Raw genomic sequence first — 27,401 nt, 5'->3', positions numbered from 1 at the left:
GTAGAGACTCAAATGGTAAAATACCAACACATTCTTCCCTACAATTTACAAGGTTTGTTAATGGGGTCTCTACTGCCCGTAAGTCTTGCAGACAGACTATAACCTTTAAAAAAAATGTCAGTAATTTTCTGTTTCATTGATGATGAGGGGAGCCTGTGATCATTCATTATCAATGAGGGTACCTTACTGGGTGCAGTATGCACCAAGGGGCTGGAGAGCAATTTAAGTAACTGACCACACTGAGCTGATTTCTTAATAAACATGAACACTTAAATACACGGCTTAGTATTCCTGACATGAGAAACATGCCAGGCCTGCAAGTAAGAACAAAACGTTATCATGCATAATACAAGTATATCTGGATACTCTAAGGCCAGTCCAAACGAGTCATACAACAAATCAACCCAAAAAAGTACCTGTTGAAATGAGTCCTCAAACAAGGTTTTCCTCGTCACTGAAATCTTTATGTGTTGAGGCATGGCCAGTTGCTGAAAGAAAATGCATAACATGTCAGATTTGTAGTAGTAGATTGCTCATATAGCTGCATTTTTCATTGGACCTGATAAAGATGGACTACTTCGAAAAAATAGGTCAAGCGCCCACTTCCGACTCATGGCAACCCACTCTATTAAAGGAATAATAAACCTGAGTACCAACATCTCACACCCAATAATTAGCTGTCTCTCTTAGGAAAAGTTATGTTAATAAAATAAAATGCCAGTGTCCTTTATAGAAGGCAATCACAGAACAAACCAATTTAGCAGACACGCATCAAAATTCATTTTGGTGCAAAGTTACCAGCAGGGCAGGTGCTGCAATAAGGCAAATCTAGACAGCTACTGAACAGTAGACCAGGACAACATTTTCTAAGCATAAGATTTGGACCATTTGTAAGGAAAAAAGGATCCCAACAAGGCACTTTAATACTTGGACCACACCTCGTTACCTTTAACATTGCCTTTCAAATACGAGCCTACTATAGGGGTTACATCCTCTATATTCCACAGTTTGGGGTCTGGCTAGGAGGATGTAGTCATCTGAATGGATGTACATTTTCAGAGAATTTACTTTTTTCACTGACAGTGCCGATGTGTGTTCCTTCAGAGTCCTATTTAGGAGGTGCTTACAAGAAATAGAAGGCGAAATTACTTACCGTAATGATCCTTCTATGGATTCTTCTCCCACAGACTCCTCATCTTGATAGATATCCTCATCCAGCTCTGCTGCTCGGAAATCTTTTCGACAGGGGGCATAGTGGACCTCGACTCCGCCATTGATTGTCGATCCTTCTTGCACAGCGCTCGATCATCAGCTCAGGACGTAACATCAGGTGTCGTATTTATAGCACGTCACTACACCCCATGCTTCAGTTCCTCCCTTTTTATTTATTTTATTTATTTAAATTTATATAGCGCGCAAACAGCCCTTGGGCATTGAGGCGCTGTTACATGTGGTGATCTTAGTTACATGAGACGCTTTAGTGGCCTTTGGATTCAATACAGAATGGATACATACATACATTATATATTTATTTTTTTTTTTTTTTTTTTTAATTTCAGCTCGATAAACCTGTGTGTAAACAGACAGGTCTCCGTGCTTTTATTACATTTGGTCTATTGGAGTAGAAAAGACACTACACTAGTCACTCTTCCTAGTCGTTAAGACTAAACTTAAGGTAATCCTTTAGTTTTCATATAATTTCAAGGAGTCCAGAAAGTTCACTACCCCATATGTCAATTTGACGTTATGTCCAGATACTGCATATTGCCACCAATGGTGGTTATTTAAGGTCTCGGGGGTAAAACCCCTTAGATGTTGCATCCTCCGTTCAACCAACGCCGTGCACCCCGACAATAGATGTTCTATAGTTTCGATCTCAAGCTTGCAGAATCGACAGAGGTTGTCAGACGTTTCTCTCATGTGACGACATGCTTGCATTGCTTTGGTCGGAAGAGCGTTCAAACGAAGTCGCAGGAACTGAGTACGATGATGTCTAGATGGACATTTGGTCAAGTATCGACTAGGAACATTTAATTTATGAACTACTAGATCAGATTTCAGCGTGGTTGGCATTAAGGCACGTTGATCGTAATTCTCGATCCAACTCCATTGCTCAAATTTCTTTTTAGCCCATTGGGGACGCAAGATCAGATCTTCTTGCGAGATGCCTGCTCGAGTCAATAATTCAGCCAACAATTGTCTCCATTCTTGTAGAAGTCCAGATTGTATTTGATCAGGTTTTACTTCGAAGAGATTATACGCAGGGGCCCTTGGGATCAAGTTCATTTTGCGCAAGGTCATTAGTGACTTCCACATGACATGTGTGTACAAGGAGATTAGTGACAGCTCGTAGTTTAGTTGGATCATTGATATATAAGGTGGAAGTTTCAACACACGACGCCAGAATAAGCCCTCAAGCTTCTGCCAAATCTTCATATCGAGATTCCACCCGGCCTCAGAACCAAAAGTGATTACTGGAACCACTTTTTGAAGGTAGAACATTAGAATTGGTTTTAGGCTAAATTTACCAAATGAGTTATAGATTTTGCTTGCTTGAATACTCAGTTGGGTCATTTTGTTAAAAAGATCCGATTTCCAATGCTGTTCGTTTATTGAAGAATTAAACATAATTCCTAGGTATTTTATGGAATTTGTGGTGTTCAAGGGAATCCCATTTATATACCACTTAAATAGCTTTTGCTTCTTAGAGCCAGCCGCTCCGATGGTCATTATTTTAGTTTTTCCAGAGTTCAGATGTAAGTCGTTCAAATCCAAGTACTCTTGTAACTTGTTTAAGAGTCTTTGCAACCCGATCTCAGTTGAATCTATCAAAACAACATCGTCTGCATACACAACGCATTGAATTTGTGTGTCATTAATTTTCGGAGCGAAGGAACGTGCTGACGATAAGTGTTTGGGGAGATCGGAAATAAACAGTTTAAAAAGTTCAGCTGCTAATGGACACCCCTGTTTTACACCTTTGTTGGTGCATACAGGTTTTGACAAATCGCCCTGGGTGTTCAGCCGCACTCTAATTGAGGTATCGGAATGTAACGCAATTATTGGTGCGGTCAGCTCTTGAGGACAGTTCCAGGCAGTCAACTTCTTCCATAGCAGGTCACGATTTACATTGTCAAACGCTCCTCGTAAGTCAATGAAGGCAAAGTGGATTTTTTTCTTTGCTTTTAAGGTTTCTAGTTTTAAGATGTTTAATATCACGAGGTTTGCCTCGACTCCAACTCCTTTTGTAAATCCTGTTTGACGAATGTCGGTGATTTGATTAATCGTAGCCCAGTTTGACAATTTTAGACGTAAGAAAGAAGCAAATATTTTACCAATCGTGTCCAATAGAGCAATTGGGCGATAGTTGTCTGGATCCGCCCTGCTGCCTTTTTTGTGTATCGGCACCACAATAGCGTTTTGCCAAGATTTCGGAATCACCATTTTGTTGGACAATTGCAGAAATAGCGTCTCAATGAAAACTGCCCATTCAGAAGCGTTTCTTTTTAACATCACGTTTGAAATCATATCAGGACCCATTGCATTAGAATTTTTTAGTCTGTGTATAGCTTCTTCTATGTCAGTTGACGTGATGTGTAGGTCCCAGTTTGGAACAGTACAATGTGGAATTGATGATGGTTCCTTTGTTGGTTTACAAGACATGTTTAAAAAATGGGCTTCCCACGTTGCAGCATCAATTTCATGTGTTATTAGAGGATGACGTTGCTGGTTTCCTGAATTTAGTATTTTCCAAGTCTCATAGGTGTTTAAAGTAATTAGATGTTTCATAAGTGTTTCCGCTCTGTCTTGATCGATTATTATTTTCTGAGATCGAAGCCAGTTACGATATGTTTGCCTTCTCAAACGAATTGCCACTTTTAGGGACTTTCCTCCACAGATCAGGAGAGGTGACCTTTTCAAAGCTCTAATGTCTCTGTGCATCTGTTTCTTGGCGTCTGTAATGAGCGTGGTGGTGTGTTGTTTATGAGAATTATTTGCAGCTTTATGACTAAATTTTGAGGATCGAACATTTGATAACAGTGGCACGTAATCGACCGTCAGAGACTCGCATGAGTTTTCTAACTGTTTAGTCAAAAAATTGATTTGAGAGCCATTTATTCGTATTCGGTTTCCTCCTGCATTTACTGTTAAGGGAATGGAATAATTATTTGTTTGTTTTGACCATTCACACCTACATGAGAATCGGAGAAGATCGTGGTCGCTATTTTTCATTTCACATATTTCTAAGGAGGGATCATTTTCGAACAAGTTTTGGGAAACCCAATAGTAGTCGATAATTGATCGTGATTTGTTATTGGCCCAGGTATGTCGGGGCGGTTGATCACCTTTCACCCTTCCATTTACCATTTGGCAGCCACGAATATTCAAAGCACTTCTCCACATATAACTTCTCACTGGTTCGTCATCGTTGGTTATAAGTTTAAATGTCTTTGAAGGTTGTTCTAGTTTGAACCAGGAGCAGTTCAGATCTCCACTGAATATAATGGAGAGATTTGTATATGTTAATTGAGCATTGTCGATTTGAGTAATAACAGAGTTTACAAATTTCTTGCTGCTGATTTGTGTCGGATTCCAATATCCGTTTAAAATGAGAAGATGTTTCCTCGTCTGAATGTTGGTATCTGCAGTCTGTAGAATAACACCTTGGACGAAGGGGTTCGGGCAGAAGGACTCAGTTATGGACCACCATGGAGTGATTTTTATCAACATTAGTAGGCCAGAGGATGGTCTGCCTGTAGGGTTCTTTATGGCCGGATTCAAAAGCGTTACGTATCCATCACATGAGGGTACTTCACTCAACCAGGTCTCCTGTAGACTGATGACGAAGGGCGAGTCTGTTTCTACCCAAGCATTATTGAAAAGATGATTGAAGCCTCTTGTGTTCCAAGATAGGAAGACGCACTGAATTTCGTTTGAGTTCTGTATTTGCTAGTGTCTCGAATCAACGAAGTTTGGTATGTTATCCAAGCGTTTGAAGTGGGAAAAGGACTTGTTGTTTCTGTCGCGAATGTTGCTACCCATTTGCATGGATGAGCGTTTCATAGTGCGTCTTTCGTCTTGTTTAAACGAAAAGTTGCAAGAGTTGGCTTTGGATCCTCTACTTATGTTGACATCATTGAGTTTGAGGGAGATGTCGAAGCCGAATACTAGGAGTTCGTCCGCGTCTTTCATAATGGTGTTTCTTACTGAAGATGAAATAATGTGTAACAGTACTTGGTCGCAACATTTTTCAGTGGGATACTCGACGATTTTGATGTCATCAGAAACAATAGTACGGAGTGATGGAATACATTTGAAAAGTTTCATTACGTTATGACGGTTCAGATTTAGTTCTTCGTCGTCGACGTGAAGATTTTGCAGTCGTATTTTACAAGCTGACTGGTTAAGATGCTCGCTTAGATCCACGTGGTCACGAATTGGATGATGAATAAGGTTTTTTTTCTGAAACGATGTTTGTTTCGGGTTTAACTTTGAAGTAAGGAGAGAACTATTTTCTTCGTGTCTCCTTGAACTTTTCTTTGTGGATTTCGTAGAAGATGATGCGTGGTTTCCTTTTAACGCATCTACTTCATTCGATCGTTGTCGATTGTCACTAACCAGCGCACGATCTTCAGTTAGTTTTCCCGTTAACTTTTCTTCCAAATCATCTGAGTAAGTTGAAAGGTCACAAAGGTCGGTGATGGACTCATTCAACTTGCTCATTTCGGCATCAGCTCGAAAACGTTTTTTTGACGGAGGTTGAAGACCACATTTTGTAGACAACACATTGTGAGGTCTTTCAGTGGATGGGTGATTATCTTTTTTGGTTATCACCGTGTCGCTGGACAACCCTAAATCGTTTTTTCGAATTATATTTCTGATGTATTTCCTTTTCGTTGTGGAGGTTCGTGGTTTTGTTGCATTCTGGGGTCGCTTGCTAGGTGGCGCTACTTCCAAGTTTTTGTCGTTTCTTAAAAAGGATTTGGAATTTGATGCCGGCCTCAGTGAGATAGATTTGGCAGCTCCATCAAAAATTCCAAATGAGGTCAATTTTGAAGGTAGATTTGAGATCACATTTGTAGGTCTTTGGGTGACAGTTATGGCCTCGTCGGATTCTGTGGCTGGCAAGTCCTTTGAGTTTGAACAAATTTTATTGCACAAATTTTGCTCCACATCTTGTTCTGTTGGTGAATCTGCTTTGTGGGAAGAATCCTGTATTGGTTCTCCACTTTGATTTTTGCAGTGAGTGTCAAGTTGCTCGTTGTTTTTTTTGACAGTTTCCGATTTAAGATGGCAACAACTTGGTAACGAACTTAGATTGGTTGAGCAATCATAGTGACGCATCCACTTTACGGCGTCTAGTAGACCTTCAGTTAGGGTATCGTTTTGACAGTGGTGTCTAGCAGCAAGATCGCTTAACCTTTCTTGCCATCTGATCGTATTATCAGCCTCTCGTAAAAGTTGATTTTGAAGGAAGGTTGTTGTTACTTCAAACTTGTCCATCTTTTCCTTTAGGCTGACAATTAAGGAGGATTGATCTTTTATAGTTTCATGTAAGGATTCATACATCTTTGAAAAAGGGAGCAAGGCAGTGCTAGAAGCAGCTAAAACGTTATTGTAAATCTGTATTGCCGCGGCAGAAGAGAGGCTTGGTTTCGCTTGAGTATCCTTGGTTTCATCTCTACTTTGCTGTGAGCAGTTTGGTGAGTCCCAATGTGCGTCACGATTTCGCGTGGTGTTCTTTTCCCCTGTTTCACCGATCTCATCTCCCGGTTGCTCATGTTCAGTATTTGATTTATTTGCCATTTTTGATATAGAGGTTCTATGCCGAGATGAACCTGCTTTGGTATTCCGACCTTTCAGCGCCGTACTCACTTGGAGCGGCGCATTTCCCACTTCCATTGAGTCTGAGGTGTATTTCGCAGTTTTGATCAATAAAGGAGAAACATTTGAATTGATTGTAGTGTCCTTCAATAGAGTACTTCTACGGGGCGACTCCAGCCCTGTTTGCTCTGTTGAGGAGGTCTGTTTAATTCCCGCCAATTTGCGGGACATATGTTGTAATGTTAAGGAGTGCGTTTCTGGAGCGATTTGACGGGAATATATTGGTCGAATTGTTCTAGTGTACATTGGGTGCTGCGTCATTGTAGGCACGCATTCGTGAGACATAAGTTCCATGTTCATCGAGTGTCTTGCCGCAGGGCCAGTGTTAGCTACGTTAGCTACGCGTTCTGTCGATATTAATGAGGGCCCTGTTTGCGCGTCAACTAACAATTGATGAGCATTTTCTTGGCAAACATTTGGAACAGCTTGACGTTCATATTGAGAATCATGGTTGGAGATGTTTGACTCTTCAGTTTGGGATGCCTCCAAAATCTCCGCATCCGTAAACTCAAGAGGCGAGAAGAAGACATCAGTAGATTCTAGTTGAAATGGTAGAAAGGGGCTCACACCCGCAGCCTGACTCGTCGCAGGGAGCGGCTCGGCAGCAGTAACAGGTAGGCTTTCCAGATTCGTAAGTTTAAATTGCTGCTCTTCACTTGCATTGAGCAGAGTTAGAGTTGATTCACAAAGTCGCGTACTATCTGACGTTTTTAATATGTTGTCGGCTAACGGAGGAACAACAATGGCTGGCCGGCAGTCTATAAGACTTATTGATGTCGTATGTTTATCTGGATCACCTGTTAAATTTTCATTACTGGTAACTATGGTATGTGACTCACTGGACTCACTGGCATCGCCGAAAACTTGAGATGGTAAAAACGTCGGCGTCTCGTTGACAATCGCTTCGCTGCACAATGGCCGTGCCTCCGAGTCCAACTCAGGCACTAGCTCGGCTGGCATGTTGAGCTCGAGAGTCAAATCAGTGGCGCTCTTATTTTTGCAGTGCACAGCGCTTACCTTGAGTAGCGGTGGCGCTGCGGGTTTATCTGCTTTAAGGGCGACCCATGGATTTTGCATTCTCCGTTGATACAAAGTTTTCCGCCTTGTTGCCGGACCATCGTGGGTGGATTCCGCTGTTGTTGCAGTCATGTCGAATCCGCTCAACTAACGCGGACTGACGCAGACTGACTCACTCCCGACTCCGCGCGCGCTCCGCGCTCTCTTTCCTGTTTTGAAGGCAGGAAGTTAAAGTGACAGTGCACACAAAGTCCCAAAAAAAAAAAAAAAAAAAACTGAATCGAAGAACGTTGCTGCAGCTCCTCTTACATGAAAAAGGTAGGGACTGACGCAGACTGACTCACTCCCGACTCCGCCATTATATTTTACAGGCAGATAGTGCTGAGAGTGCTGTATCCAAGTCCTGTGCGGTGGTGGTTAGGTGAAGAGTAAGGTCTTGAGAGTTTATACCCCTGCCCGAACGCTGCAAAGGAAAAACAACGGGAGGGAAGGTAAATCGGCCTATAAAAACGTAACAATGGGAAACATCCGAAAGGGCGAACCCCCAATCAATTACAAATTGTATGAATACAATTTCTATTTCTTTTTTGAAAAACAATCGTCTAGCCAATAGAAGCGGTCATCTTAGAGCCATTACAGCCATCTTTTGTATAGGCAGAAGCATTAAGCCATGAGGGCTTTCTGAGCGGGGATGGATGGGAGGGGCGATGAGGAAGCTGCGGGAGAAGCACCCATAAAAAGATTACAGTAAGTAAATTCTCCTTCAATGGATTGCCTTTCTCCTAGATTCCTTATCGTGATAGACTCCCCAAGCAGTTAGGATAAAGGAGTTGGGCAGAAAGTGTTAAACAAGCAGATTTTGCAGAACTGCTCTACTAAACCATGCCTTACACCACGTGTAACATCTAAAGAATAATGCTTGGTAAATGTGTGCAAAGACGACCATGTGGCCGCACGACATATTTCCCTAACAGGAACCCCCTTCTGTATGGCTGTAGAAGCCGAGACCGCTCTGGATTAATGTGCCCTGATGCCAGAGGGGAAAGCTTCCTGCCTGCCGACTGGTAACATTCGGATATACAGAAAATAATCTAACACAACAGGGTTTGCTTGGTTATAGCGAGACCCTTACGGGATAATGAATGGACCATAAACATCTGGTTAGATAGAAGATTAAGGCTCTTTTGGGGTCAAGACGGCGGAACCACTTTTCCTCTTTCGATGGATGCGGTGAAGGGTAAAAGACAGGCAAATCAATAGATTGAGAGAGTTGAAGCTCTGAAACTATTTTAGGGAGGAAGCTTTCTCTCAGAAAAAAACATAGAAACTCACTAACCATCCTGGCTGCCGTGGTTGCAACTAAGAGGGCTGTCTTAAGAGACAACAGCCTTAAGGAACAGGAGTGCATGGGCTCGAAAGGAGCTGCCATCAAATAGGTCAAACGCAGATTAAGATCCCAATCTGGGAAAACCGAGGGAATTGGCATTAAACTATTGAGAAGGCCCTTCAGGAATTTGGCCATAACCCGAATAGTGAAAAAAGAACCTTGACCTTTTGTCAAATATCCTTTGACTGTGGTAACCTGAAGGAATCTCATGCGCAGCCTGGTCTCTGGCATTAGAAAATTACAGGAGGCCATGAGACTTAAGAGGCGAAGGAAGCTGCTGGTAAAGTGGTGTGGTTCCAGAATGAATGTACCCGATAAGGGATGTATTGGCCACTTTTACTCCCTAAAAATAGGCAAATACTCCCAACAAATAAAAACAGGGAGTAAAAATACTGCCAACAAAAAAAGGGAAACACAGACATATGACCATTTGTCCCTGCTTTCACTCACACAGCTCCATGGATATGTTTGGACCAGCAGTGCACGTAGTACCACAGGAAGAAATTGCTATTACTGCCTGATTGGAATATGTAAACATGTATCTTTTAATGTGCATGAATAAGTGCAAAAACAGTTCTGTTTCCCAGTTAAAACATATTTGACTCACCTGCAACGGGCCCACTGCCCAAGCTCCGGAGATGAGGGGCTCGGGGTGGCCCAGTTGAGGGAGGCGCCTGCCCACCGTGACGGCCTCTCGGGGTCTCCTCCACCCCTGCTCCAGGGGACCCGGCAAAGACCTTTGGGAGTCCTCTACCCTGCTACACACCACCGAAGGCCTGCCGCAGCGGGGCTCCCGATTTCAGCCTTGATTCGGCCCGGCGCTCGAGACAGCCCAGATCCCGCCACCAACACAGCTATCTGGCGGTAAGGTGCCTAACGTCTCTTCAGACGGCTGCAGGGGACACCGAGCTTGTCACTGGCCTTAGCCAGGCAGCCTCCACCAACAAGGGAGGGGCACCCACCATATCACCTCGCCGAGACTTGGGCATTTAGCTAGAGGAGGTAGGAAGCCCACTCTGCACCCGCTCCCATACCGTGTTGGGCCACCCTCAGCTGAAGCCACTTGGTAACACCCACCCGAACGGACTGCAGCCCAGGCACCAAGATGTCTAAGCACAAGGGCCCAAAGTTGGCAGACATAGCCATCCTGCTGCAGCCGAAAGATCAACTCAAACAGCCGGACCTCCCCGCCCCCCCCTGAACTGGCCCTCCTCGCCTACGAGATCCCAGGGTCAATGGGCCACAAAGGAAGATATCCAGGCCCTTCTAGCTGAGATCAAGATGGAATTCGGCAACTGTATGTCAGAGATCACGACTAACAGAGGGCCTGGACAACCGCGTAGAAGAGGTGGAACACAGGATTGGGGATACAGAAGATCAAGACTTGGAACACTCGGCTCAGATAGCGGAGCTGCAACGGAAACTCCAGTCTCTGGAGGACAGTACTGAGAATGTACATCGCAAGCAAGAGGACTTGGAAAATAGGGCCCGCAGGAACAACATCCGCATCAGAGGGGGTCCCCACCTCGATATCTGACCAAGCCCTTCTGCCTACATCGGGGATCTCTTCCAGACCCTCCTCCCAGACTGTGATAAGTCATTGCTCCTGCTGGACCGCACTCATAGACTGTGGTCGCAGGGTCACCCCTACAACCGCTGCCCCTGAGGTGATCACCAGAGTCCACTTTTTCACCACGAAATAAGAAATTATGATGGCCAGCCGCTCACAAGGTGACCTTAAATACCAGGGAGCTCCCATACAGCTCTACCAGGACCTGGCCCCCCCCAACAGTTGAACGTCGGAGAGCACTGCGGCCGCCGACTACCTTCTTGCAAGATCGAAAGATCAAGTATAGATGGCTCTACCCGGCCTCACTCCAATTCACGTTTGAGGGGCAGAAAAGGGTGATCCACGCTCTTGAAGAAGCCGGCGGCATCATGGGTGGAGAGCCCTCGACCCCTGAAGATGATCTGACTGCCTCCCGGCAGACAAAACACACAGCTCAACGCCAAGGTCACAGCGCAATCACTGGATGAAAGTCCCGAAAGGAGGAAAACCCCCCACCGCACATGACTGATAACCAACTGTTGATTCTCCATGCCGGAATCTACACTCTCGGCACCCGGGCGTCCCACGTATTGCCCCAGCCGAGTGGATGGACAGTCACTCCAGCCCAATGCCCACTGGGCCTAGATTGATTGACTTTTGTTTCTTCCTTTTTGTTGGGTTGGGCCTCTTCCTGGCCATTTTGGTTACTGGGCCACGTTTGAATAATGTTAAAACCTGATTGCAGCTAACCTGCATCTACAACCTTCCACTGGAAGACTCCCCCCGCCAACCCCCAGCTGATGGTTACTTCCCCCTCACCGCCCACCTGATCAATGAAGGCGACCTGCAGACCTCCCCCCCAGCACACACCAAGCTACGTTATATCTCACTGAATGTTTGGGGCCTGAACTCTCCCGTAAAAAGCAGGTCCACCCACCATTGATTGTTTACGGGACCTCCAGGCCTCAATGGTGTTCCTCCAGGAGACGCACCTTTTATCGGAGGACTTCCCTAGGCTACACACGGCCCAGTCCCTGATTAAAACAAAGCAGAGTTATTATGTAAATGGCAATAAAGCTAATAGATACCTGGTGAGCAAACTAGCCAGAACCCGCCGACGGAACCACATCATTGCCCTGAAGGACCCAGCAGGTAGAACTCTGTATGGGAAAGGGGAAAAACTTCGAGTAGCGGCGACCCATCTAGCCGACACTTTGACCTCTGCCCCCCGCCCAAAGGCTCTTCAGGAACAATTTATAGCAGGCGCCCGGCTACCGCACCTCTCGGGAAGCGGACAGAACTACCCTGGAAGCCCCAATCACGTTCGAAGAGGTGGAGGAAACACTCAAATCCCTGAAGGCCAGGGCCCCAGGACCAGATGGCTTCCCACCCAAGTTCTACAAACTCATTCGCCCTATGCTTCTGCGCCCAATGACAGAGCTCTTTAACTCCTTCCAGCACACAGGCACTATAGCCCCCTCTAGGCAAGAATCCACCACAATAACGCTCCTGAAACCCGGCAAAGACCCGAAAGAATGCTCATCATATAGACCGATATCACTTCTTAATGTGGACGCAAACGCATTGTAACGCTCACCTGATTCCCGCAGAGGCGCCGGTCTTGACTGGGTGAATGCCGTGTCTTCAAAGGTGATGTGTAACACACGGTTGGTTCCTCGGGCTGGACCTCTGTGCACTGTATGTCTGACTCGGAGAGTAAGATGTCTGCAGATAGAAAATATGGGATTAATGAACTGGGGTTATTGGGTGCCTCTCTCCTCTTCCCTTTCTCTTATCCTGTAGGACCCCAAAGGTTAACGATCTCACCTTAGGTAGGTGAACGCCGAGCTCTCCATCTGCCTCGGGGGCAGGGTGCCGTAACCAGTTTCTTCACTGGATAAGGGTGCAGGCCTCTTGACCTCAGAGGACTGCTGTCCGTCGTTTACTGCACGAACGGTAAGTTCTGGGCACTTCAAATGTCTTAAAAGTCTTTAAGTGCGTAAGGCGTGGCTGCTGTGGAGCGGTGCCGAGGAGCACGTGAGTATGGCTTTTGACTTATGTAAAGTTCTTTTGTAATGATACCTCTTGTTTGGCAGGGTTCCGGCGATGGCGGATGGCGGGCTGAAGAGAGTTGAGGATCGAACCCGCGTGAGGAATAGAAGCGCTTGGAAGCACGTAAGTGAGCGCTTGTTGCCTGCTTCACGATGCGCACTAACTGTTTCTTTTACCTTGCAGGTACAAGTTCGGAGCTTTAGAGAAGCTGAAGGGTGCTGGGATACCCGCTGATTTCGGCGTGGGAAGGAGTGATGGCACGTGAGTAGTAAAGTTGCCCAATGTCTCTAAACGCACCTTCTTTTGTCTTTCAGATGCGGGATGCAGCGCTGAAGGCCTCCGGAGCATGCGAAGAGCCGGTAAGCTTTTGTCTTTCAGATGCCGGAATGCAGCGCGAGGCGTTGGTGACAGCCGATGGACCAGGTAAGAGATGCGCTGCCACTGAAGACCGTAGTGCTAACCTGTTCTTTCTTTGTCTTTATAGGTGCTGCTGAAGACTGGATTCCAGGATGGTAAGCCTTTGTTCCCTTAGGCACAGGATCAGAAGACACGGTGAGCGTTCTGCTGCAGAGAATGCAGAATAACGCAAAGCAAGATTCATCCATCGAGTGTGGTTTAAATAGCCTCCTGTAGTGCTTAGGTGTCTCCTTCCACGGCCTCGCCTAGGTAAGAAAAGAGTTCCTGCTTTCCAGAAGAGTTCCAGTGTTCTGAACCTAGGGAGTGGCTCCTGCCCCACCCAACAGGAAAAGTAGTCCCAAACAGAAGAGGATCAGGGGCTCAACTGGCAGGTAAGTAAGCAGCATGGTCTGCTGCAGGTAAGTCCACCCAAGCATTATGAGCCCGGCGCTTCCAGCGCTGGGACTGGGCATATTTATGAGCCTGGTGCCACTGGCGCCAGGACAGGGTCCAAAAGGTCCCAATTGGGACTGGCCGGCACCCGGAACCGGGTTTATGGGTCTGCTTCCAAGGGAGTTGGGTAAGTCCTGACCCTTTGGAAGCAGAGATCATGACACGCATACTCAAAAATACTGGCGAACAGGCTGGCGCTAGTCCTACCGTCCATCATAGATCAAAACCAAGCGGGATTCATCAGAGGTAGGAGCACTGTGGACAACATCTACCGAGCGCTCAATCTCATAGAAGTGGCGACTTAAGATCGACAGGGCCTGGCAATCCTAAGCTTGGATGCCACCAAAGTCTTTGATAGGGTGGACTGCAACTTTATGCGGCTCACATTGGAGGCATTCCGATTTGGCCCAACATTCCAAAGGATTCTATTGGCTAACTATAAAGCCCCGAAAACATCACTGCGGCTGTACCAAAAGACCTCAACACCGATCCCGCTCTCATGCAGGACGAGACAGGGCTGCCCGCTCTCTCCACTGATCTTTGCCCTGGTCATGGAACCATTTGCCGAAAGGACACGATCCAATGACGAAATTACTGGGCTGGGCATGAACGGTGAGCAGTTCATGATTTCCCTGTATGCCGACTATGTGATGATCTCCATCACCAACTGCCAGGCCTCTTTACCCGCCGTCCTAATCGAATTGGAGGCATTCGAACAAGTGGTGGGATTCCAGGTAACTATTCCAAATCGGAGGCACTGGGCGTCAATTTAGATGCTTCCCTCAAAGCGACCCTCTAAGCACTTTGCCCTTCAAAATGGAGCACCGTTTCATCAGCCCACCTAGGGATACGCCTCACAGCAGACCCAAAACAGCTATACACAGCCAACTCCCCCCCCCCGCCTTATTCAAGGAGCTGGAGAATGACCTGCAACGCTGGGACAGCCAAGAAATCTCCCTGCTGGGACGGGTGACAGCATGCAAAATGAACCTCCTCCCGAGATTGCTATACCTGTGCTCCACTCTCCCGCCCCACACCCCCCCACCCAAACAAGCCTTGGAACGACTACAGAGGAAGCTTGCGAAATTTGTCTGGAGGGAGCGCAGGGCTAGAATATCAATGAAAGTCATGACAGGAGCAGCTAAATGGGGCGGCCTGGGTCTGTCCAACCTCATGAACTACTTTGTGGCGGCCCAACTTGCCAGCGCCTCCGCCTGGGCTGAGCAAGAGTCCCCCCCACCCCCCCAAGCTAAACTCCCTACTGCATGTCCCATGGGCCCCCCGGAGCCGCGGACCACGGATGCTATCAACTACCAAAGCAACCTTACACGCATGGTCATGGGCCCGACGAAGGAAGAAGTTGCCTAAAGGCCTGAGCCCGCTCTCTCCGGTCCTCTGGAACCCTGACTTCTCGCCAGGAATGGAGGCAGGAATGGAGGCAGCAAACTTCAGCCAGTGGACTGCAGGAGGCCTTCGATCCCTCTCTCAACTTTACGAGGGCAATACCCCGCTCAGCTTCGAAGAATGCAAGAGCCGCTTCCAGTTGACGGAGAGGGAAAGGTTTAGGTACACTCAACTGTGCCACTGGACCTCGCAGCCGGTGGTCCGCCAAGGGGCTACTTGGGACCTACACCCCCTCAAACATGCGCTGGGGGAAGGCGCACACCGGGGACAGATTACCAAGCTGTACCGCCACCTCCAAGAAGATATGTTAAAGGTCAGACCCCCATACATGGCCGGATGGGAAGCAGACCTAGGACACCCCATCGAGGACCAGACCAGGGAGGAGAGCTGGACAATGATCAACTCGACCTCTAGATGTGTCACGAACAAAGAGTGCACTCTAAAGCTTCTCCACCGCTGGTACTACTTCCCAGTTCGCCTGCACCATTGTTACATATCTATAGAGCCGAGCTGCTGGAGGCGCTGCGGCGTACGGGGGTCCTTCTTCCACATGTGGTGGGGATGCCCAACGGTGCAGTCCTTCTGGAAGGAGATCATACAAATCACTGCGGACATTACCCAGCACAGGCTGCCGATGGACCCAGAAGTGATCCTCCTGGGTGTAGCGAGCCCAGACTGCTATCCTAAATCAGGACGCTCCGCTAAATTGCTTACACATCTGCAACTAGCGGCCAAGATCATGGTGGCACGTAAGTGGAAAACGCAGGAGGGCCCCCACTACCCCACTGGTGGATAAAAGTTTGGCAAATACTGGTGGCTGAGAAAGTCACAGCGGCGAAAGAAGGGGCCCTCCACCTCTTCACTGACTGCTGGGCTCCAGTGCGTTGACTTTCCAACCTCACCTGGTGACGAACTGCTTAGGGCCACGGAGCCTCGATGGCTCCCCAGTACACCAGTGCCTCACGAACATGGGGATGGTCATGGGGGGATCCGCCGAGAGGGGGGGACTGAACATATTTCCCGTATGTCGACTGTGATGGGAGTTATCCCAGTATGGTTGATCTGCTTGATATACTTTAACCGAAATAAAGTTGTTAAAAAAAAAAATAGGGAGTTAAATACTCCCACTTCAAAGTCTTATCTCCAGCACTGAATGTACCATATGTGCTATGCTGTCAGCACCATCTTTGGGAGAGAAAGTCTTCCCTATCCGAGTGTCTAGGACTGCTCCGATGAACTGAAGACACATGGGACTTCAAGTTCAGGGAGAAACCCAGCCTGTGCATTGATAGGGAGGTGTGCTCTATATGAGACAAAACCTGCCCTGCTGACTTCCCCCGGATCAACCAGTCATCCAGGTAAGGAAATCCATGGACCCCAGATCTCCTGAGTTGAGTCGCGACTACCGCCATGAGCTTGGTGAAGAACCTCGGCGCCGAGGTCAACCCAAAGGGAAGTACTTTGAACGGATAGTGCTTGTCCCCTATGAGGAACCTTAGGAACTTCCTGTGCTCTTGATGTATTGGCACATGGAAATAAGCGCACCGTAGGTCTATTGACACCAGCCAGTCCTGATGTTCCAGCATGGAGAATTTCTCCGAACGTCACCATCCTGAATTTGTCATTCCTCAGGAACTTGTTTAGAGCCCTGAGGTCCAGAATGGGACGGAGACCTCCTCCTTTCTTGGGTACCAGAAAATAGCGGGAATACCAGCCTGACACTCTCTGATCGGGAGGTACCTCTTCCATGGCACCCTTTAACAACAGGGCTCGAAGTTCTTCCTGGAGCTCCTGACCCGGTTGGAAGTGGTGGGGGTGTCTGTGCAGTGGCTTTAAAAAAAAAAGGGCAGATAATAACCCCACCGAATTATCAGCAGGGCCCAGGCTTCGGAGGTAATCTCCTGCCACTGGGGCCAATGTCCTGCCAACCGTCCACCAACCGTTAAGTTGTGGGAGGGGAAATCAAAGTGGCTTAGAGGGCTGAGCACCCCCCGCCGCGGGCCTCTAGAAGCCCTTCTGGCCCTGCCTGGCCTGCAGGAGCTGCGCCTCTTGAGGCAAAGCTGAAGGCAGGCTTGGCCGACTGCGAAGCTAGGCCCATCAATTTTGCTGCAATCTTAGACTCTTAACATTTTCTAAAGAGTCATCAGCTTTTGGACCAAAAAGCAGGTCTCCCTCAAAGGGCATGTCCAGTAGCCTGTTCTGAACGTTTGGGGAGAAGCCAGAAGTTTTCAGATAGGCGTAGACCGCCACGTCCAGGAACGTCTGCAACGACTGCTTGGCTACCTCCTTCCCATCCTCCGCCAGCCATATAAAACCATCCTGTATTTCACCCTCCAGGATGTACTGGGTAGCTTGTTCCACAGCCCAAAAGAATATTTGGCAGAATCGCAAGCCACATTAGTTACCTTAAAGGCCATACTGCCTGAGGTAAAAACGTTCTTGGCCAGGGCATCCAGTTTCTTACCGCCTCTATCCCGAGGCAGATTGGATGTGGATGCCGCAGTTCTGGTGGGGACAGTGGCAGCTTGCACAACAAGCTCTTCTGGCGAAGGGTGTGTAGAGAGGAAAGAAGGATCTCCTTTTACTGGCCTGCATTTTCCCATGCAATTGGAGCTTATGGGAGGCATTGCGCATGGGTGTTGCCATAAGGAGGCTAGGGGATCAGCTATAGCAGGGTTAAAAGCCATATTAAACTCAACTGTAGGACCTTCGTCCAGAATGCCCGAGTTCATACCCCTGAAGGGATGCAGCAGGAGATTTTAAGCATAGGGCATCTACCACCCTCTCAACCAAGGCTCGGATTTAGCATGAGCATGCTTATAAGACTGCCCTTGCTGGAGCTCTAGATCTGGGGATCTATCTAGCCCATGGGCATCTTTTAATCCTTGGGCTAGTGCCAACAAATCCGCCTCGTAGTAGAAATCGACACCGCCGGTGGCAGTATAGATATGGTCAAAATCCCCTTGGTCGTCGGGCTGGTGGACGTCGAAGCTAGACTGCATGGACTCAGAGAATCGCAATAGCGGTACAAAGGAACCGTCACAATAGTCGGCATTGAGGGTTTCCCCATGGATGTCGACTGGACGGTTTTCAGTGCCGATGAAACGGCTTTCGGCCTCAAGGAAGGCGTTGTAGACATCAGCCTTATGTTGAGACAACCAGTCACTGTTCTCACGCCTTTGTCAGCGTCAAGCCCAAAGGCTCGGTCGACTCAATTGAGTCGAAGGACTGGCTAGCGTGGGGTCAGGAGCACCTAGCGCCGCTTTCGCTGCCAAAGCTTGCTGGCCGGCAGGAGGGACCGCACTTACAGCAGCTGGTTGTTTAAACAATTCCAGCATTTGCATTTTAAAGCTTTCCCACTATTCCCGAGTGGTGGGCCCCGCCAAGGTCTTACCTCGTTCGACGGCGAGCTGGACTTGCGTTGATGATGGTGGCCCGCTTCTTCTTTCGTGAAGAAGACGAACAAGAATGGCTTCTTGAATGGGACTGCTTCATGTTTTTTTTACAATGCTTTTCTTTCCCCTTTTCTGGGGTGGGTTCCCCCCATCTCGGTCTCGGAAGACCACCCAAAACCAGTTTCCCGGCCCTCTGGGGAAGTTGCAGTAGTGGGATGGAAAAGTCTTAGGAGGAACACAGTTGAACAGCCACGTCTATGTTTCTGCAGAAGGCCCAGTAGGCCTGTTCTTTTCTGAGTGCTGGTGGAAGGTGTACTTCAATAACAGAGGTCAGTGGATTGCGAGTGGTCAGAAATTTGAGCCAGACAACTTTGTAAAGCATTTTCAATTTTAGCCATTTTATTAAATAAAAAGGTTGGATAAACGCCTTACTATCCCTACCCCGATGAGGATTTCCCTGCCTAAAATAAACTAAAGGAAAAACTAACAAAAGGATATCTGACCCTCTCACTTGTACAACAATTAAAGCAATAAGGAGATAACTGGCAATTCAATTCATCAACATTGCATAACATATGATCTGCTTCGCAATATATTCAATGCCTCTTCTCATAAGCTGGGTGAATTTCCCTTCCCAGATCTGAACAAGTGTTTTCTCCACAGCTCAAAGAAAACCAGGAAATCCGTTTTAACACAAAGTTCCAATATATTCTCTAGGTCTTGTATAAAGTTCCACTGCTTCGATAAAGTACCTCCAGAAATTAGGAGTTCCCACTCCTCCTGGAATAAGAACTGTTTCACATTGGTTTTCTTCCCGTAAGCAACAACAAATGTCTTGATTAGGATAATGTCACAACCTTTGGATTAAAAAAGAAATACACTATTCCAGCTCCTCCTGTAGTAACACCAACGATAACCTTTGCAGTAACATCAACTGTCTTTGTCAGGATGTTTTATTTCAAACTTGACTTCAGAATAAATTATAACTTTTCTTCAACAAGAATGGACAAGTCTCCTTTAAAGGGCACAAATCAATATGGGTTACCTATGTTAGAACCACAGTTCAGCACTTGCATCAACTCCTACCGGGCTTACGCTTCTGCCAGGCTTTTTTGGGCAATACCTCTTGCCCTAAGGGTTTACTCACCTGCCTGTCTATTTCAAAAACAAACCAGAAAAGTGCTTTAGTGATAACTTCCAACTTAGCGCAACAACCACTTCATTAGACTTCTTCAGCATCGCACTTTAAACATATTGTGGGGGGAACAAGAAACCACATTAGTGCTCTTCAAGACTTCTTGGCAGCTATGCTCCGATCCCTCCAGAAGGGAAGTCTTTTTGCCACACTTCTTTCCCCTCTGTACCAACAACCAAATTTTTATCACAAGATAGTCTCTCTTTTCTTCTACCTTGGTTTTGTGAATGTAGGTTAACACCTGAAGATTTGTATTGTGTAGCATATAAGCAGTAAGCTCTATAAAGCCTTTCAATAATCACCACTTGCCTTGAGTTCTGTTTGTTAGACTGGTTTTGCTGGTTTTTATACATTCTTGCCTTGGGTATATGCTTGTGAGCTTTTGAAACATTTATAGATTTCCTGTGGAGTTTTTGGGCTTTCCACAATCTTATGCTCTTATTTATACAGTCACTTGTTTTAATCGGCATAACTTTTGTTGGTTTCGCTTAATTCGGTATTGAAAAATCACTTCTATTCTCGCTTTCACTCACTCACGAGTGAAGCGGCCTGCTGTGAACACGTGGGCAGCATTGGAGCACTTCAGAGTCATTTGCAATCTGTGAACTCCTCAGGCAAGTCGCTTGTGTACGCCCCACTCAGTGTTTGCAGGTCTTCAGGGTTTGTGGCTTCTTACGGTCAGGTGGACAGCCTCCTCTGGTCCTCCTCTGATTACGCCACCAACTAATGGAGCTTCCTCTGCTCCGGAGAGGGTCAGGTGCAACCCAGCCACCTTGATCGTCACAAGAGGGAACACGTGCCTCGCTGCTGCTGCATCCTGCTGCACGAACTCTACAAAACAAAATATTATCGGGCAAGCGTCTCGTCCTCACGCTACCGGCTGCGTGACCTCTGCAATTTGAAGAGTCACAGGGTAAGACTCTCTCAGGACCTGCCACGGCTTATGGGGATTCAGTGGTCCCGTTGTATTCTTTTGCCTCAGGTTTCCCTCTCAGCTGCAAACACGGCTTGCACTGTTTCTTCCTCTACCACAGTTCGACTTCTCCTTCTAGTGCCTGCACCCGACGGGGCTTTATAAGCCTCCTAGTCCCTTTCAGGTGTTGGTCATTTACACCAATTAAGAGATCACTCACACTGTAATGTTCCTCTGCATCCCTCTTCCTCGTCCCAGTACTGAGGGAATTATGGGACTTTAAGTCCCTGGCAACCAAGTTAGTTTTTCTAACACTGTGTTTTGTTAATTTGTCTACTGTTTTCTACAACATTCATTGCAGAAATATTATAAAAATCAGTTACCAGTTTGGTCTGAAAAGAGGAATAAGGTGTTCTAAACTTTTGGTGAATATTATTTACAGATTTATTTATTGGCTATTTGTATGGAGCCTATACAACAAATGGTGTTTCAAGGCGCCACAAGACAAAAAAGGGGGGAGGAACAAGGGAGAAAGATAACAATAATGGTCCTACTAGGCCTTGTGACATTCGGATTGTGCAAGTGCAGTGACAAGAAGTGCGAGGGAGACCTGGGTGAGGGGGAGCGCCGGTACGGCGGAATGCGAAGTGCTAGGGTAGGAAGGCAAGTACAGGGTAAAGAGAGAGTGCAAGTAAAAGGGGGTGGAGGAGGGAGCGGGGGGAGAAGAGGGCAACAGGGGCTAGGCTAAGTGGAGGCCAGGAGGGCAAGTGCCAGGGATTGCATGGGGTGTAGGGGGTGACGGTCCACATGCTAAGTGCGAGGAGGAGGGTGCCTTGTGTAACTCAGAGGGAACCAGGCAGCCAGTCACTGCGGCAGATGGGGGTGTTAGCAGGGGAGGGGAAAGGAAGAGAGAAAAGGAGGGTCTTGAGGAGCTTCCGCACTTAAGGAGATCCGGCTCAAGCCTGAGAGGGGCAGTGAGACCATTCCATAGGGAGGCACCTGCAAAGGAGACAGATCTACCCCCCCGCCACGCTCTGTTTAGAGAAGCAACTGATCTGCAGAGATTCAGAGCTAGAAGACAGAAGGGCTCTAGCAGGGAGGCATTTAGGAAGAGTTTTGAATGTAGCAGGGTACTAGGACCCAGAAAGCCTTGTTGATGATGAAAGGGTCTTGAACTTGATCCTAGCAACAACCAGGAGCCAGTTTCCATTTCCTTTTTGTGAGTTAGGGAAATACTTAGCTCTATGGGTTTGAGATTGGGTTTTATTCACCTTTATACCACAAGAGCTTTGGCAGATTTTATCCACATTTAGGTGTTCAACCAGCAGAACAGTTAGATTATTGTGGCAACAAGCGATCAGGTATTTTGGCATTTGTAATACTTCTTCCTTAGGGGAAGATGAATACTGTCTCTCACCCCATGATTTCCTCTGACCTCCCTGAGACTTTTTCTCCTCCCAGGTGATCCTCCCGCAAGGCACCACCCCCAAGGTCAGGATCAGGAAGCGTCTGCCTTTCACAGGCCACATGGGAGGAGACTTTAGGCAGGGATTTGATGAGGGATCCATAGGATTCATCACAGGATGCACTCCTGTGTAGCCCTTTTTCACAAGCCTGCGCACCCAGTTCATAATAGCTATCTTGCCTGCACTCTTCCAATATGGCAGGAACAGTTTTTTATTCATTTTTGTTTGCATTTCCAGTCTTACCATCACATTTGCAATGACATATTGATCAAACCACAGCACAATTCGTACATACACATGAATCAAAATCATTTAGAGGACACCAAAACTAATAGTTTCTGCCATCAAAAGCTTAAGATGCAATGCACATGGTCACCAAGCGTTCAATACCAGCAATGGTGAAGATTTCAACTTATTTACCCCCCCCCCCCACCGCCTCTCTTAAATCCTGCAAAGCTGCTGAAATAAATATTTGCTATGTGCCAGCGGTGTAATGAACTACCCTGCCATCAGAAAAGACCATGCATCCCACTCACCCAAATATTCAACCCATTTCGATCTATGTACTCTATTGCAAGTGATAAGACATGGTTACTGGAATAGTCAAGGCATTGTCATTTGGTCATTTGCTTTTATTTGAGCATGTCCCTTTCTTATTTGAGTTTAAATAGCCTTAGATTAATCAGGCACATGATCCATCACATTGAATTCTACCTACAAGTCGATTGGGCTATTAATTGGTCAAATAACTAGCATGCCCGCACCCACATTATTAATACAAAAATAGAAATTGATGGTATTTGAGACAATAAGAATTTCATGGTGCCAACTTCCCTTTCCAGACATGATTGACCAGCTGTTTAATCCCAAAGAGTATCACAATGGTTGGAACTTCTGTTAAAAACCATAATTCCTTGCATGAATCCTTTTGTTGCAAGACTTTCAATCTGAGATTTTAAAACAAAACTTTTGTTTTTATTTAAGGGCAGTGGATTTAAACAACCATCCGAACTAGCATAAGCTTGACATGAATCGACTCTACATACTTTCAAGAAGCAGAGACAAGTTAGACCTCTCAGAGTCTGTTAGCAGATTGACTACGAAGAAAGTCTCTACCACCCTGTGGCCTATTGTCCAAGCAGTGACAACACAGAAGGAATTCAAGCTTTTATATCACGCTTAACCCCTTAAGTGCTAAGGACAAGGTATCGCAGTGCGCAGGACGAGATAACTCGTCCTTTTTAACAGTTTAGTTTGTGCGATCGCTGCAAAGTAGCGATCGCACAAACTGGAAATCCAACTACTGGGCTATGTTCCTCTTCAGGGCCCGGGAGTTGGATTTCCTTCAGTTTCACGTCAGCTTGCGTAATACGCGCCGACGTGAAACAATGTAAATTTCACCGCCACAGAAATTTGTGGCTGCGGCTGTGAAATGGAAAGCAAGTTCCTCCCTCGATCTCTGGCCGTTTTGATCGAGGGATGTGTCGTGGGAAGGGGGAGACTCTCCCCCTTTACAACAACACCTTCCTTGAAGCACTTCTGGGCACGGATCGCCCAATCCGCACCCAGCAATGCCCCTAGACCACCAGGGATACTTTTGTGGGGGGGGAGGTGTGGGGGCAGCTTAGTATATAAGAGGCCCCCTCCCCCTCCTGCACCTAAAGCATGGGGCAGTACGTTTTACCCACCCTGGGGGCAGATGGGCACAATAGTGTGCCCATATGCCCCTAGGGAAAAGACAAACAAAATAATACTTTTTTTTGTTGGGGTTGTGGACGCCCACTGGACCACCAGGGATTTTTTCATATAAAACAGGATGGCCCCACTGGCCACCAGGGGGCGCACAGATGAGAACAACCTCCGTGTGAGCTCTGTGGCTGCGGGTCCCTAAGGTGATCTGAGCCCCCACCTTACGACCCACCACCCCCCGCCCCAACACCCAAAAACGTGAGGAAGTTGGCCGAAGATCCCCCCCACATGCTGGTGAAATCCTGAGTGAAATCGGATTGGCGAAAGTGAAGAAGCATGCCTCGTAAGCAGGGCCCGCGTCTGGCAGCTCCGCGGCCCGCCTGACTCCCGGGAGGCCTGCGCAGGATTGGAGGGCACGCCCCGGCTCGGCAGTGCGAGGTGGGGTCTGGGCCCGCTCTCCCGTCGGGCGCACACCCTCTCCCCCTCTGGAGCCCGCTCCAAAACCCGGGACAGCAACCAGCACAGTCCCTCCAGGGCCCGCAGTGAGACACGGAACGCCTGTGGACACGGATCACGCCCGCCAGTTCAGCAAGGTAGGTGGCCGCCCCCCTCCCTCCCCCATCCATCCATCCATCCATCCATCCATCCACGAGCCTCTGGTGCCCAGCCCACCCAGCAACACCCCGAAGTCTCCCCCACCTTCCCTACGGGGTTGCGGGCGGCCCTGCAGACACGGAGCCCGCCGCCCGCATACTAAGCAGAACGAGTAACACCTAGGAAGGTGCCCGCCCGCCCGAAGAGCCTCTGGAGCCCCCACACATATAGAAGTAGTGGGAAACAAGTGCCGAAAGGCCAGAAATCCCCCTAACAGTGGGGAAGAGGAACAGAGAAGAACAGAAGGAAGGGTTGGGAAAAAAAGTAAAAATAGAGGCCCATGAAGGCTTGGGCCCCCAGCCTATAACCTGTCAATGCCACAATTAAGGGGCTGAAGCGTGCCTGTGAGTTGGCCCCGAAGCCACAGAACTTCCTTGTCACAACCACACACGCCTCGACCACTGGGGTCTCTCAAGCCCTCGCTGGAGCAACATCCACACCCAACGATTGCGACCCAGCGAAACCACCTACAGTGGGAACACGTACGGAGCAAGCAATTCACCCAAAAGTGAATCCGGAGTCACCCTCTCACGACCCATATATCGTGACAGGTGTCAACACTGATGGCCCAGTACCTACAGCAGAGGAGGGTACCCCTTCAACTCCCGAGGCCTGACTGACGAGAAGCACGAGGCTGCCTGCCACGATCACTGGTACCCGTCTCCATCAGGACAAAGACACATGTGCTGGGACCCTGTGGACCTTAGCCCCAACTTCCACAAGTAAAGGAACAGTTGGTGATAACTCGACACCTGTGGGCTCCACTCACCACCAAGGACCGCGGAGACCCCGAACCCCACCCCCTAACTGGGAAGCCAAGACCCCCTCATCAGGGGCTTAACCTCACGCAACCTTCCTGGAGCTTGTCACGGGCCTGCACCGATGTTTGGGCTCCCTTGACACAGCACTGGGCTCACCGACAGGAACCGACCTGAACAGAGGGTAGAGCCCCTGGACCCAGGGCGTGTGCCTCCTCCCATCTAAGGGCTCCCGAACCAAGGAACACCCCTCCGGCGTCCCACAACACAGCTCACGTGCCACCCAACACAACAGTGCAGAGGGTAGGGCCCCCACTCCTGGGGCGTGTGCCTCCTCGCATGCAAGTACCTTATGAATGTTAAAAGCAAACTAGCCAGATACGCCTATATCCCGCTGCCCCAGGCTCCTGAACCAAGAACAATAATGTCACTAGAAGCCTCGGAGACGGGAGCAGCTGCTACCAAGGGAGACATCGCGGCACTTCCAAGTGAAAACCGGAACATGGGGGCCAACCTCGGTGGTAAAATGGATAAGATGACCCAGAGGGTGGACAATATTGAGGAGTGGCTAGAGGGTGTCAAGAACAATCAAGCCTCAATCGACACCCTAGAGGCCCAACTCAGAAAACAAAACATAGAGAAGACGAAATTTGCCTTAAGATGGATGATTTGGAAAATAGAGAGAGAAGAAACAACCTATGTTTTTTTGGGATTCCGGAGCGCGAAGAGGAAACAGAAGAAGACCTCAAACAAACAATATATGACATCGTCAAAATTCTAACTGCAGACGAAAACATCGATGAACCCAAGACCGAGAGGATACACAGATCTGGCGGCCCTCCAGGGGGCCCGAGATCAGATCGCGCCAGATTCCACAGATATCAGGACAGAACAAGGATACTAGCTAAAGCCAGGACCGGGGGCACCCTCACTCTTGGGGGAGCACGAATCACCATCTTTCAGGACCTATCCTCACTTACATTGGCCCTACGCCGTCTCTGTAGCCCCCTCACGAGATGGCTTAAAGATCAAGGCACAAGATACAGATGGGGATACCCCTTTTCCCTCGCGTTTGAATATGGTAGCAGGAAGATACTACTCCTCTCGGAGGAAGAAATCATTGACTGCATCGCAGACCTCCTTGGGCCAGCCCCGGGGGAGGGAACACAGGACGCCCCTGCACAGGACAGACCGGGATGGGATGGGAACTCCAGGGCCCGAGAAGGAAAAGAGTAAAGGGATCCAGAAAGTACAGGCGACCCAACAACACGCCTGACAACAACAATTGATACTGTTCACCCAAGTCCGGCATTCCTGTGATGTTCACTTTGAGAGTTTCTGCAAAAGGACCTACTTATATCCCGGATCTCGGCACTCCCTTATAACTGGTCCCATCTCATGGCACGTGAACTGCCTGGAGCACAAACATGAGCTGCCGATGAATGAAGACTCCGGAAACCGCATGCATCACTAAATATGCTAGTTCACAGAAAAAGTTGTTGTTGTTAAACATAATGTTGTTTGTTACAAAGTTTCAAATAAGGGGGGTGGGGGCTCTAAATGTTATGTTGATGATAGTTGCTGACGGGGCCGTGCGGCTACGACCCTTGCTGGTGGTCCGATAGTTGACCGGCTGTTCACATCCAGTCCAACGCGGACGCCGCCGCATTAAGACACAGACTCTCATTAGAAGAGCAACGAGACTAGACAGAGGGCACTGAGTATGATGTTCAATACCCTGAAGGGGAGGGGGAGGGGGGAGACGGGGGCAGAAAATGTTACAGCCTCAGTTTCTCAGAGGCACTTATTTGATCACTTCCTTCACGGCGACCTTCCATGAGGAGCGACACAACATGATGAGCGAACCCAAAGAACACACCTCTGATCGACGGACATGACAATCGTAGTGACAGGCATAGTACACTCAAAATTGGCACATTGAACGTTAAAGGACAAAATTCTCCCACCAAGAGATCGCTAGTCTACAGAGAGTTCAAGAGAGCAAAACTTGACATCCTCTTTCTACAAGAAACCCGATACACCAAAGGAGAGGAGAGGAAAATTCTAGGCACCAAAGCTGGCCTCAAATACTGGGGCTCCGGCCCCTTTAAGAAAGTCGGAGTCGGCATCTTACTCAACACAGCAATCCGGTTCCAACACCTTAAAACCTGGGCTGACGTAAGTGGTA

The 27,401-nt window shown here is 47.9% G+C and overlaps 1 protein-coding gene across 4 annotated transcripts in view; it reads right to left on the bottom strand.

Moving 5' to 3' along the window:
• ITCH (itchy E3 ubiquitin protein ligase) overlaps window positions 1-27,401 on the bottom strand; it is a 2,968,415-nt gene that overhangs the window by 1,022,250 nt on the left and 1,918,764 nt on the right. For all 4 annotated transcript variants that reach the window (XM_069652264.1, XM_069652266.1, XM_069652265.1 and 1 more), the window contains exon 15: window positions 417-488. In XM_069652264.1, the coding sequence (XP_069508365.1) occupies window positions 417-488 (72 nt within the window). The remainder of the gene's footprint in view (window positions 1-416; window positions 489-27,401) is intronic.

This window comes from Ambystoma mexicanum, chromosome 3p (genome assembly GCF_040938575.1).
Source record: "Ambystoma mexicanum isolate Mex_15411 chromosome 3p, UKY_AmexF1_1, whole genome shotgun sequence".
Taxonomy (NCBI): domain Eukaryota; kingdom Metazoa; phylum Chordata; class Amphibia; order Caudata; family Ambystomatidae; genus Ambystoma; species Ambystoma mexicanum.
Note: the sequence above shows the minus strand (reverse complement) of the source record. Positions and strands in the feature narration are given on the sequence as shown.